Source organism: Bombus fervidus, chromosome 12 (genome assembly GCF_041682495.2).
Source record: "Bombus fervidus isolate BK054 chromosome 12, iyBomFerv1, whole genome shotgun sequence".
In the NCBI taxonomy this organism is placed as follows: Eukaryota; Metazoa; Arthropoda; class Insecta; order Hymenoptera; family Apidae; genus Bombus; species Bombus fervidus.
The window spans coordinates 9,497,925-9,511,827 of record NC_091528.1 but is presented as its reverse complement, the minus strand read 5'-3'; the positions used below and the strand labels follow the sequence as shown (position 1 = coordinate 9,511,827).

At 33.7% G+C, this 13,903-nt stretch overlaps 1 protein-coding gene across 2 annotated transcripts; it reads right to left on the bottom strand.

Moving 5' to 3' along the window:
- Positions 1–1,125: 1,125 nt before the first annotated feature.
- On the bottom strand, positions 1,126–12,160 carry Wech (tripartite motif containing 71 protein wech). 2 transcript variants are annotated; one of them, XM_072014134.1, is made up of 7 exons: positions 12,075–12,160; positions 6,230–6,394; positions 5,676–5,960; positions 5,157–5,477; positions 4,278–4,568; positions 2,883–3,443; positions 1,126–2,427 (listed from the first exon to the last, which is right to left on the bottom strand). In XM_072014134.1, the coding sequence occupies exons 2-7, from the start codon at positions 6,326–6,328 to the stop codon at positions 1,846–1,848; spliced, it is 2,139 nt and encodes a 712-aa protein (XP_071870235.1). In that variant the 5' UTR covers positions 6,329–6,394; positions 12,075–12,160; the 3' UTR covers positions 1,126–1,845. The 2 variants fall into 2 exon arrangements, with proteins under 2 accessions (XP_071870235.1, XP_071870236.1); XM_072014135.1 differs by lacking the exon at positions 12,075–12,160 and adding an exon at positions 11,004–11,191.
- Between the last annotated feature and the right edge of the window lie 1,743 nt (positions 12,161–13,903).

Sequence of the window (13,903 nt, the reverse complement as noted above, 5' to 3'; positions counted from 1 at the left end):
CATATTAAAATAGATATTTAAACACAATTCCTTCTTTAAAGTTTCTGTATAAGAAAGAAAACTAGGAACAAAAATTGACTTCTATTAAATCAGTCTTATCTCAGTCTTACAGAGTGTAAATGTAACTAATGTTTTCATAAGTTCCATTAACGTCAAACTAAATCAAATATTCTCACATTCATTAAACTGACTAATAACACATTGAATTCTTACACGTTGTATAAAATTCATATCCTATAGTACGTGCCGTTTTGTATGAATGTTCTACAATTGTGTGATATCAATTGGAATAATTAAGATAATAGTAACGATATTACTAGTCACGAATGTGAATACAAAAGAAAAGAGTCAATAAGGATGGTAAATGGAATCATACGCCAATAATAATCGTAAACAAAATAATAATGATAATCATTAATAGTCAATTAATACCAGTATAATGATGCTAGTACGATGATGCTAGTACGAAAAAATATGATATGTCAGAAATATTACTACGACATTGAATTTTTGAATTTGATAATTGTGGCATCGTTAAGAGACGATGTATTCTCACTTTTTTTTTACGTAAACACTTCCTTTGCAATTCTGTTCACATCATCGACTTTGCATATCTAACTTTATCTTAGTGGAATCCATTATTCCACCCTATTATACATACCGATAAAAACTTTCATAATCACATCTTTCATAAATATATTCATTCCGATATTGCATTTATATTTCTTTTCCTAACCAACATGAGACGGTTATCACTAATTTGAACAATTGTCCGAAATCTCAGAGCTGGTCAACATTCTACACTATCATTATTTAATAATGATTTTTTCCATATCAAAAAATCATCTACTATGGATAGCGGAAAATTTCGAAAGTAAAGCGAATGCAAGCTATAGAATGAAGTAGAATTTCGGTATCTTTGATACGAAATATCTACTATATCAGAGAAAATAGTTACATTTTCATTGAAAATGACAACTTTTCTTCAGATACATACATATATATATATATGTGTGTATATATATATAGTTCTTATATCACTTGTATTGTGCTACTTTCAAATTTCCGATCCAAACTGACATCGAATATCTACAAAAAAATACCAGACAATATTCATTAAAATTCGTTTATCGGTAAAAATAAATTAAAACAAAGCTCTAATGTTTATAAAACAAAGAAACATTCTAAATGACCAGCATTTTCTATAACAAACAGTTAGTTTCATAAAAAATTTTAAATATTTTATATCGCAAAAAAATTTGTTTCACAAAAATTTGTAATTTTAAATATTTTATATCGAAAAAATTTTTAATATCAACCATCCCTTCCCACGCATACTCGTAAATTTTTTTAACTTTTCGTTTTCTGTTGCTATTCACGAATTTACAGACAACGGCAAGTAAGTATGAATATGATAAAAATATTCCTCTCCAAACGGAACATCTATAGAGAAACGTTATTTTCACGTTGTTTTTATTCGCCACGGATGACAACATCCATAGCAATATTGATTTCAGAACAAAGTTCTGAAAAATTTAAAACTTTTCTTTTCTTTTCTTTTTTTTATTTCCTTTGTACTTGTGTATTTGGCACATAGACAATCCGAAGTTTCGAAAGGAATCTATACGGATTTTCATAAAATATATAATCAGTAGGAAAATATTAGCTCTAATGCTTTGTCACACTAAAGCGTCACACGCTTACTCCTAAACTCGAAAATAGTTGCGTTCGCAATTGTCGCGTAAATTTTTTTTTTTTTTCTTTATCCCCCATATATAAAATCTTACTCTTACTACCGCCTTCTTCCCACCATCCCCTCTCCTATTCCTAGAATAGATTGATCATTTAAAAAAGAAGGAGACGATTGTTACCAAAATCTATGACAGCGAGTTTACCGCCGGGGTACAAAGCTATTCCCGATGGTCTGTCCATTTCTTCATCGCCCTTACCGTAGCTACCGAATCGCCCTATCAACATACCAGATGCATCGAATATCTGTATTCGATGGTTTCTAGAGTCAGCTACGATAATGTTTCCTTCGTCGTCAATCGCCAGACCTTGTGGTCTCAGGAATGGTTTGCTGCTACCTGTGTTCTTGCACTCGAAAACTCGGGCGTTCATGAAATCATGATCGATGATCACTACTCTGTGATTATTAAAATCAGTGGTAACGACGTTGCCTTCGGGATTGAAAGCAACGCCACGCGGTGAATCGAAATGCTTCCACATATTCGGCATGGCCTCGTAGCCGTATTTTCGTAGAAAAGTGCCCTCAGGACTGAATAATTGAACGCGATGATTTCTGGTGTCGGACACCGCTATCTGGCATTCGGCGTTCACAGCCACATCCCATGGATAATTAAATTGACCACAGCGGCTGCCTTTTTCACCGAAACATAGAAGAAATTTGCCTTCCATCGTGAAAATCTAAAAATTGACGAAAATACGTATTAATCGAATGATTCTTTCTTAACGCTAGCAATTTAAATTATTTATCGATTTACTATGTTAACAAGTGTTTCGATCGCTTATTTTTTATGCTTTCCTATTGGAATTAATCATAACGACTCTTGTCACTGAAAAGAAAATTTCTGTAATAACGGTATAAAAAATAATAAGACTGAATACAACAAAAAAATCATGTTAATTAACAGAACTGTTAACAGTACTTCATATGGCTGGCAATTGTGTTATACATTTGCTTCTGAAAGTTGTTTCTCATATTTCGCTATAATAGTGGCATGTGATAGAATCATTACAGATTTGTTTAATTGATTTTTAATTCAATTAATTTCATTAAAGACGAGCAAGTGTTCAAATACTTTCAAACTCGCTATTCTCTCACTATTTTTAATATTATATTTGAGAATAATTTGAATTACCTGTATACGATGATTATCTTTGTCAGCTACAATTATACGGCGACGTGAATCGACGGCTACGCCAGCTGGACGATCAAAGAGTCCTGTTGCGGTTCCATATGAACCAAATTTTTTTACAAGGGAACCATCTTGTCTAAATATTTGAATACGATTATTTGACCTATCTGCAACAATTATATGTCCGTCTCTATCGCATGCTACGCCCCATGGTCGGCACAAATTATCATCAATATCACTTGTGTTTCCAATTATTTTCATTGGTTTCACTGGCACATCAAGCTTTTGATTTACTTTAACTGTGACCGGGTAACTGCTTAAAGCAATCGCTCTTCCTCGGATTGGTGCCATGAATAAAAAAGAGAGTTCACGTCTAAAAAACATACGAGGCGAATTTCCACGGCCTCTCAGAGCTCGTCGATCGCCTATAGGTCCCGGATTATTCACTATAATGTTTCCAAGATTCGCTATAACGGCCATTATATTTGCCTCCGAACTATTGAATGAGATCCAATTTTCATCATGAGATGGAAGAGATAGATAGGTCTGACGGATTTGGAAAATCTGTATTCGATAAAAATCATGCGTTAGTAAAGTGTCTATGCATCTTAAAGTAACGGAAAGGTATAAAATTTATTACTATAACGCTAAAATTCAGGAAGTTAAAGTAATCGATTTCAAATTTGATCTTTATAGCAGATATTTATGAGACGGTGTTGTAGTGATTTTTATATTCTTTTATGAAACCTTTAGTATCAACATTATTATGAAAAATAATTCAATATCGATAAGCATTCTATACTAAATACTAATCTTTAATTTGTTCACTAAGGCAGTGATAAAATATCTCTGAAAGAATAATGCAAAAGTCACATTACAATTATTAAATAACAAATCAATCAAATCTGTATTAGATTTTAGATAGAACGTATAGAGAAAACGTGTATATGCAGAGGAATTTCCGCATGATTCTGTCCGTCTTTTTCATTAGCCTGTAAATTTATGAATATTAGTAATTCTAGAATTAAAATATTTTACGAACGTTATCGTTACGGTCTCCTCGCCGAGAGGAAACATTTATTTGTCGAAATACTACCGAGATGTTGAAAAATGATTCACAATTGCAGGATCAAAGAGGTAGAAAAATGTTTCGTGTTATATTCACGATTGAATATCGGAAGATTGATAACATGTGATATCTACCAACTAATATCAGATTTTAAATATATTTAGTTAGAGTACTATTTTTTGATAACCAGCAATGTCGATAAAATGATAGTAGTGAAAAGTTTTTAGTACTATTAGCTTTACTACGGATAACGAATGTTGGGAGGATATTAGCTATCTAGATATCGAAAAACTGAAGAATATTAGATATTTGATTTCATTAATCAATACCTCAGCTGAAGCCATATCTTTGGTAATTATTAGACTCGTTGGATTGTTAACATAACATCTGCCCTCCATAACTTCATTAAGTTTGTCAGCAACTCGTGATAGTCTGATTATTCCACACCTGATCCCATCGTCTCTTCTCTGTAGCGCAGTGTATTTTAGAGATCTGGCTTTCTCGATTCTACTCAACAACTCTTTTTCTCTCGCCTCCAAAGCGGCAGTTATTCTTTTCATGCACAACGTCAAATCTGCGGCTGCTTGTCTTGCTTTCTGTTCTAATATTTCTGCCGATATCTGCGAAAGAAATAAATCAAATTATAGACACGAACATTTTACGAATATACTAACCCTCCATCTGCATAGACTCGTTTATTTTCGACCAGTGATTTTCAGTGAATTTTCATTTTCCCCATATTTTTGTTTCAATTTTGCTCTGCTTAAAAGAATCGAAGTAACATACAGCGGTAGAAACTATCGGAGAGTATACTGGAAACTTGGTTAGAAGAGTATTCGGAAATTTTTATATTGAAAAATTTTTGAAAACAAAATCCCAAAAAAGAACAGCTGCATGGATTTAGACAACCCATGCAAGCAGATAACGTCAAAGATAAGGTTGCAAGCGGACGGTTAATAAGAGCATTATTTTGTATATTTAATTTTTCTAAAAACATTCTATCTAATTATATTTCGACATAGATATTGATAATGTATCAATCATTCTTAATTTAAGATATCTAATATTAACTGTTATTACTTCAGTCAATTCTTTGTGCTTAATTTTTCTAAAAAGTATCGACGCAATAATATTAAACATTCTCGATGTAAACTATCATTATATTTTATTATATTTGTGATAAATGAATTTCTCAAAGGATAACTTACTTGCACATCATCTAATTCCTCCCTGAGGGCCGAAATTCCAAGCCTAGTTTCTTTCAGTACTTGACCCGCTTGAATGCAAACCCGTTCAGCGGTATCACTTAAATAAACTGTAACGTGGGAGCAATGAGCTTGGTATCCACAATCAGCACAAACAGGTGAGCAACAAGTCTGACAAAATAATTTTCGTCCATCATGATGAATATCACAGAAAAATGGCTTTTGTAAAGCGTGTAAATTTGGATTAACGATTGCAGGGCTTAGTATGCCCGATGTATCGGTCAGCGAAATACGTTCGCTCTCGTTACCTCCGTCCGAATTATTCTGTGTACAAGAAAAAAAGATACTTTATTAGCATATAACATAGTTCTATGGTAGAAGTTCTCAGATGCTATTGAAATTTTTATTTTTTAAAATTTATTTTATTCGCCGATAAGAAACCGATAACGAACAAACTTAAGTTAAAGATTACACATAGAAGTTAATCGTTTAAGAAAGGCTGATAGATCGAAATATACTTACCAAACGCTGACACCTAATGCACCAATCGCAAGGTCTGTCATAACATTCGTTGCATTTACTGCCAGAGGAACTTTCAGCTTGTGAAAATCGGCCATTGCGGCCACTTGGTGCACTTAAATTAGTGCTGCAAACTTGTAGTAAAGTATTAATCAATGCATCCATTTCCTCTGGGGATGCACTGTGACACTGGGAGACCACACTGTTTGGGGACGATGCACTAGTACCTGGCGGACTTGCACTAGAATGACCGGATCTGTTATACAGCCACCGGTATCCATTAGTCATCTGCAACATAGGAAAACGTATAAGTATGGTATGATCAAAATCCTTTACTTCATAATTGAATACTTTGGATCCGTTAGTACCTCATTAAGATTTATATAGAAACGGATATTAAATGAAAATTACACTAACAAATTTTGTATTTTTACTCGTTTTAAATGGAAGGACTAGCTAAGAAACTTAATGTGCAAACATAAAATTCTTTAAAAATTCAATATTGATCTTGTACGTGAGTGTGAATAATAAATTTCTTCGTTATTGACACTTCATACCCTAAGATATTCTGCATTCGGATCTTCCCGTCTTGCGAAATTTGGTGTATAGTCTGGAGTATGAAAGAAGTGGTTTAACGTAGGACGATTATGATCCATGATACTGTAGATGTGTAATTAAAACACTGGAGATACGAAATTGTTGTCTCCTCGTGATAACTTCACCTGGAATAAAAATAATTCAAATAATTATTTTCATTATATTACAAAAATTTGTCAAACGTGAAAGTACGTTGCCTCGTTGTAAACCCAAAGCTGTACTCTAGCTTACACGTTGTATCAACCACTACATACACCGTAAACATAATGCAAGGTTCTGTGTGTATAAAATCCTAAGAAAATGAATATTAATTTCTTTGCTGATTTCTACAGAAACTTTTACTTTTAAACGATATGGTCTATATATATGTACACATACATATACAGGATGTCTAAGTTATTCTCAACGAAATTTTGTCAATACATTTTGTAGGTAGAAATTTTATTCGTATCAAACGACGTATCCGTATATAACATCTTTCCCTTACTTATATCGTAGAAGTTGTTACGTAGAAGAAATTGAGGAAGATCGACTTGGAAAAACCTGGGACACTCAACAAGACATAGGGATACTTCTCGTTGGTCCCTTTAGCAGTCATACCGTATCGATTGTGATTTATGGATCAAAAAATATTGAATGTATTCACAGTATCATAGTTACAAGCTGAATCAAGATCGATTCATAAGGGAGTCAACGGAAAAGCATTTTGAATCGTACGGATGGCCCCTTGATCCAGTTTCAAAGACGAAACACCCCTGCACAGCTGGTTCAAGGTCATCATATAAGTCTTGAACGGGGAAGAATCATGATACCCTTTTTAGTTCGGGGATCGAGAAACGGGGTCCCGCTTCCATTGGTGGGACCTCGCAGAAATCAATAACAGTAGGAAATTCGACGTAAGTACACACGTATCGCCGTCTATGTGTTTCTAAATGAATGTTTCAGTCAGCTTCTAATCGTAACTTTCTCTATCCGTTAATGTACTATTCGTGACTCAAATAAAGAGACTTCGATTTAAAGGGATAGAATTCGTTACTTCGTTTCATCGTCACCTCTGTTAAAGATGGTATTGAATGAGAATGTATTTCTAATTTTATCGATAATTCATGGTAAATGGTTAAAGACATGGAAAATTTTCCAAACTTTTATTGTTATTTATATGAACTATAGTCAAATCACGGGATTTCTAAAGAAAAAGAAAAACAGAATCCTTACGGAATTGACTTTCAAGTTTTCTATGAAACCACGCGGCTTGAAAGTTACCTATTTCCTTGTATCATTATTGCATTATTGCTATCAGATGACTTATCTATAGCAACGAAAAATCTAAATTAATGCGAAACTCATCCTAGTTCAAAAGTTGCTGCTTCAATTGCTCGCGAAGTTAGAAATTACACAATGTAGCTTTGTAAGATGATGCGACTACAGTATAAATCACGCTTGCGTCAAGAATAAAATGAAATTAACATCTCAAACAAGCTTCTGACATTAACATTAATGTATGAATATTTGGCATTTCTATTTCTAGAAATACTCATGCATCTACTTATAATATATTATAAAATAGCATATTGTAATATGTTTAAAGAATGTAAAGGTAAGTATCGTTAAAAACGACGTAAACCGAGTCCCATTCTGTGACCCCTCAGGGTATTTATCGAATAAGAATTACGTAACAAATAAAATATTATTAAAAATAATACTTGCTTTTAATTACTAACAATATTTCCCCTGTAAATTATATTCCATATTATACATAAGATCGAATGCAACAGTTATATGGTGCGAGTATTTACGTTACGAAATTATGAATTTTAAACTACATTAAAATTTCCACTTTATTTTTATCGTACATTTATAATAATAAGTCAAAAGAATGCCTCAATGAGAATTAATAGCAGCGTTTAAACAAGAATTTAGTCTTTTAGTCTTTCAAGTTTTTTAATTTAACACATACCTCAAACCGAATATTTAATATGAAAGGGAAATGACTCGTGCTGCCTTCATAAATGTAAAATCTCATACAACGAATTCAATACTGACAACCGTATGAATGAAACTTCATCGTCTGGCCGATAACACTTTGTTAATTAGTTTTCAATCGTGTGAATTCCGTTCTTATGTAACCACATAACTCATTAATTGACACGTTTATCGAAGAGTATATTAGAAAATGCATTTTGAAATCTGAATAAAATTATATTCATTACAACTGTATAATATTCGTTTATACTATAATTAATGAAATATCAACAACGACAAAGCATATTGCACGTTATTTCATAGTGAGTATATCTCTTAATTATGTTTCAGAAATTTCTCTAATACAAAGCGTCAATCACAATTTATTTCTTATATAAAATGATTTTTATGCGTTATAAGTTTAGGAAAATCTGAATTTATTAAGTTTCTATCAAAAGTTTAATATAATACCATGCAATTCTATTGCTTTTTATATCGCGTTTACCAAACGTAATTTGTTTTAAATAATTTGTAAAATGTTTGCTAATAATATAATATTGGGTAGGCAAAATTTCAAAATTATCGAACAATCAAATTTTAATAAAATGCAATATTGCAATATTCACCTGATCAATTCTGTATGACCCGCTATTATAGCATAAGGATGACCTCCTCTCACCTTTCTATGAGAAAACTGTTCTATTTATCGAATAAGAATATAAAATCGAGAAAGAAAATGTTTCAGGCAAACGAAAAATTCGACTAAAAATAGAAATTCACAACGCGAAAATAAAAATATAGATTTCTATAAATATTCTACATTTATAATAATTTAATAAATTAATAAAAACAAATCTACTAATTATTTGCTTAATAATATATTTTTAAAAGTTGGTCCACTACGACCGTTAAGAATCAGGATGGTTTGTCTATGAAGAAATGGCGCGTCTGGTTTACGATAGTGTCAAGCGAAAACCCTACACATTGACCTGCAAACTTTCCCTTTTTCCGTTTTTCCAGCAGCTGGCCTGCAGCAGTTGGGGGTGCTATCCTTGAAATTACCATGGTGACGAAGGTTAGACCTGCTATTCTTTTCGAGGGTCAAAAAGAAAGAGAAAGTGAAGTATGTGTATCCGTTATTCCCTGGGACCCCCAGTAACGTTTAGCAACAAGAAATTCCAAGGAATTGTAAACGGGATTACTCACAGGTAACTGTCACTAATCTAAGAGATATTTGAAAAATTATTCAGACGTTTGAAATTTTGTCCCTGGGTAGCAAAGAAAAGAAGATAAGAAAAATAGAAAAAGGAATTAGCTACCTGTTTCTTGTTTGGGTTACTGAAGGTATATAGGATGTTTCCTTTGTAGGAAAGATGCTCAGAATTGCTTTCCAAGGATATTGTTTTCGGAATGTTACACGAAAGTAAAATTCAGAAGCTTTTACTTCTGATGAATTAATTAATGCATAAAAATACATATAGAATGGAAAGAAAAATTAATGAAATATCGCATGGTAGATTTTGATATTCTAAACAATTCATCTGGAAACAGAATGCTTTTCGTTTCGATCGAAAATAGAATAAGTAAAATATGGAACTAATTTGAATTTAAATTGCTTTTAATGTTAAATTGATTTTAAATTGCATTTTTATTGCAATTCTCAATATCGATTGTATGAATGTTTTAAAGAAAACTACGCTTAGAGTATAGCAAAAAATAGCTATAAATTCATACAATGTTTTTCTACCTAACGAGCAATATTATGTACGTAAAGAAAAATAGCTAGACATTTCATGTAAATCGTTATTTAAATATGTAATGTAATATATTAAAAGTTAAAATAGAAATATAAGCGGACAAAATATAAATCGAAATATTTTTATAAGACTTGTTTCTTAGATAAGAGAAAAATACATGCGTCTGCGCATCTATCGGACATTATATGGGTGTATATACTTATTTTATTATACTAAAATATAAATTTTTCACTATCTTTTCAGTTTACTATATTATTAAGCTCCATAAAATTTTTGACAATTTTCTACAACATACAATCCATACTCACAGTTGGAAAAATTCACAAAAAAGTTTTTTCAAACATGCAATGTTGATATTTCAAAATGTCTTCTATTCAAATTATATTAAACAAATTCAATTATATATACTTGTACGTATAAATAAAAAAATAAAGAACGATTTAAATATAAACTTCACGATACCATCGTATTCTTATTGAAAAATATTTTCAAAGTGAAAGTACGCGATCATAGAGACGCATTCGATAAACCGACGAAAATGAACGAACTTTCCAAATTTCGTTTTCATCGTTAGATCGTTAGCGTCGTCGTAGACACTTACTTTCCCTCTCGTTCGAATTTCAATGTCGTTCGAGAAGAGCACTTTACGATACAAATAAAGGAATGTAAACGAACAACGTTCGACCTGAGTGACAGTCAATTTTCAAGCTATCTAATGAACGCCCTACGTCGCGCTATTCGATCACAACATTAATAATAATACCTTTAAACTGACCGAGAGTCAAGAATCGATGGAATCGTTTTCACTTTCGTTTCATTGCGGGAGCGTACGCTCTCATTTATTCCAAGTTACATAGAACAGGAGAGTCGTTTGCCTCTCTTTGCCTAACGATTTTCATTCAAATTACAAAAAAAAAAAAGAAAAAGAAAGAAAAAAAGAAAACAACAACAAACGAACTATAAATCCAACATAGAAAATACGTTAAAATATTAAAAAAAAGATAAATACCCTTACCTAGAAGTTGATCACGGAAGGTCAAGATCAATGGTTGAAACAAGAAGTGTCAACCAATCTCCACCACTGGAAACTGAGGCGATGAAATAAGACAGGAAGAACTGTGAACACGTGGTTGTCGAGGGATGCAACTGCAGAGGACGTGTCGGACCTCTGGATGTTTAGTGATCTCCCGAATTCGACAACTCGAGGACTGAATGTTGGTTTGAAACTCGGATCCCTCTGGCACCCTCTGCCCCTCTCCTTCTCTTCCTCCGCCGCCCCGCTCCAACCCCCGGCCGTCCGTTTAGCCAGGCAAGCGAGCTTTTCTCGACCAATCGAGAGAATGCATTTTTACCCCCACATTCGAATTGGTGATTCACAACCCCCGCACTATCCTTCCACGTTGGAGCAACAAATACACAATACTCCCTTCCTTTCTCTCTCTCTCTCTCTCTCTCCTAGCTGTTCTATCCCTACCATCCCTTACCCTCTATTTTCATCCGATTTAACGTTTACGTTCCTCTACGAGGATCTAAGACTTTTCCTTAAATCGAACCATTCCAATTCGAGATATATATATATATATATATTCGTTAAATCGAACCATTCTAGTTCGAGCTATAGGCAGCATATATACAGCTCCAATATCACGTATCAATTATTATAAACATCAATTATTAAGATTTATAAGTTATTTCGTTTGGAACTGAATTGGATGAGATTGGCGCCTTGCAATGTGAATGTGACTATACGGAAGTAGTATCGTGCAACAATATGTATCCATATGCAATGAGGCTTGGGGTCCAGTTGAACGTGTTATTCACCAGGTGCAGAATAAATGAATAACCAAGCAACGAGGAAGAGTGGAAGCCAGTTCCTCAGCGTGCATGACTCTAACGCGAGAATGATGTAGAGCTCGTGGTCGTAAACACGAGAGATGAGAGCTTTTCACCGAGAAAAACACGATCACATCGCTTTATACATGGTTGCTGTACAGTGTTATTATGAACTATTGCACTCGTGTGTGTACGTACGTGCATTCGATAGATCGTTAGTATTTGATTTCTCTTACGAGGGATAGAAGCTTACCGCTGTGGCGGCATTCCAGGGCGCAGACGGTTTAATCGTAGCCACCTCCTCCAGAGCGTACGTGTGCATGCAACTACGTAGTTCGGCACCTATATACTCGGTGGAAGAGTTTTCCATGTCAAGGGATGATAGGACGCGTGCGCGGGGAAATCATGAATGGAGCCCACCGCTCAATGCGAGGGGAGTCCAGCTACACAATCACAATCATACATCCACTTTACTTTTATTTATATCCCTCCAACGGCGACCTTCAACCAAGATAGGGTTGATCAGACAAATCAGGTTCTCCATTCTGTGGAGAAACAGGTGTCATCTCCGATTATTCACGATTTTTATACAACGATTGTTCTCGTCAAATGACACAAACCAATGATCAATTATGATCCTGAAGTTGGTGACGTTAGGTCTATGTGGACATTCTATTTGTACAAGGCAATCGATGATCTCTGTTGTGAATCATGCTTGCTAGAGCTGTTTGTAATATGTATAATTTTCGGTTCCTCTTGGGAAAAGAGATAAACAATGTGTCAGATATTTACAGTTAGAGTTCTTTGATGTATTTCACTAAATTTCTTCTTCCAGATAGGAGTTTATTTTATGAAATTAATTTTTCAGTATCTTATACTCTTCATGAGAATATCGTACCAGTTATTGATAACCGTAGAATAATCTAAAATTAAAATTACGTTATACGAGAAGCTTGTTGAACATTCAAATCATTATATCCCTGATCGAACGAGTAAATGAATATTGGTGTCAATCATGGAAGTGTTTACTAGTATTCAAAGAGATAAGGAAAGAGAATAGGGTGGGAGATATAAACCTGAATATTCCTCTTTACTTTTCACGTCAATTACTAATTTACCTAACCAGAATAATGGTCGATCTTATAAACACACCAGGTGATTGATGACTCTTTTGAGTTCACGCATGTATTAATATGCAAATAAAACTGGACGTAAAACATGAAAGATATGAATGGAAAAATATTTCTATGCAGAGTTGTTGGCACGATCAATTCCCGAATTGCATGTGATACACTTTTTAAAAGGTCACCATTAGTAGTAACATTGACGTATGAAGAATTAGCGCAACCTCAGGTTTATGAATGAGTACCTTGGGCGTGAGGATCACGTGGCGGGGCGCTGTGGCGCTTTAACGATCGAGAACATCCTGTCTCCTCCCTTCGTCGAGCTTTATCACACACTCCCCTCTTTTCTCCTTTGATATGACCAGTACAGGATGTATCATTTATAGGATCTGGGTCGTATCGGAGCGATCAGGATTCAGCAAGTACAGATATCCTGCAAATGAAATATCATTAGTTGGAAACATCGTTGTGCAACGGAGAATATCTTGAGACTTAACGCAAAGAATTTTGCGAATGAAATATTTGTTTATAAAGCATACTTAATTGTCGAAACATATAGGAAAGTTTGAATTAATATTATCTCGTTTACTGTAATATCTTAAGTTTAATTTTGGGTGGTAGAGGAACTATGATTTTATAGGAATGTACGTGTCGACGGTAAATGATTTATGATTTCATAATACCATCTTTCTATACCATTAAATTGTTATACAATCTATCAAAATAGTTATACGAAGTAATTTACGATTACTTTGAATTACATTTACTATGGACAATCGAAATATTTCTTATGTTTTAAAATGACAGATTGATCAAAACTTTTTAGTGAGTTGTAGGATGCAGGAAGCAATCCGTGGGCGTACCTAAGTGCTTGCATAGTTGTGGGTGCACATGTGGGTGGATTTAGCAAGAAAGGATAAGGTCATTGTTTTTGGCAAGTATCACGTTTAACGCAAAC

Bases quoted from the DNA above. Each gene is read 5' to 3' on its own strand.
- Wech (XM_072014134.1), bottom strand. From the start codon at position 6,328: ATGGATCATAATCGTCCTACGTTAAACCACTTCTTTCATACTCCAGAC. The intron at 5,478-5,675 runs GTAAGTATATTT...TCTTGTACACAG, and splicing joins GCATTAGGTGTCAGCGTTTG to AATAATTCGGACGGAGGTAA. The intron at 2,428-2,882 runs GTAATTCAAATT...GTCAATTTTTAG, and splicing joins AAGATAATCATCGTATACAG to ATTTTCACGATGGAAGGCAA.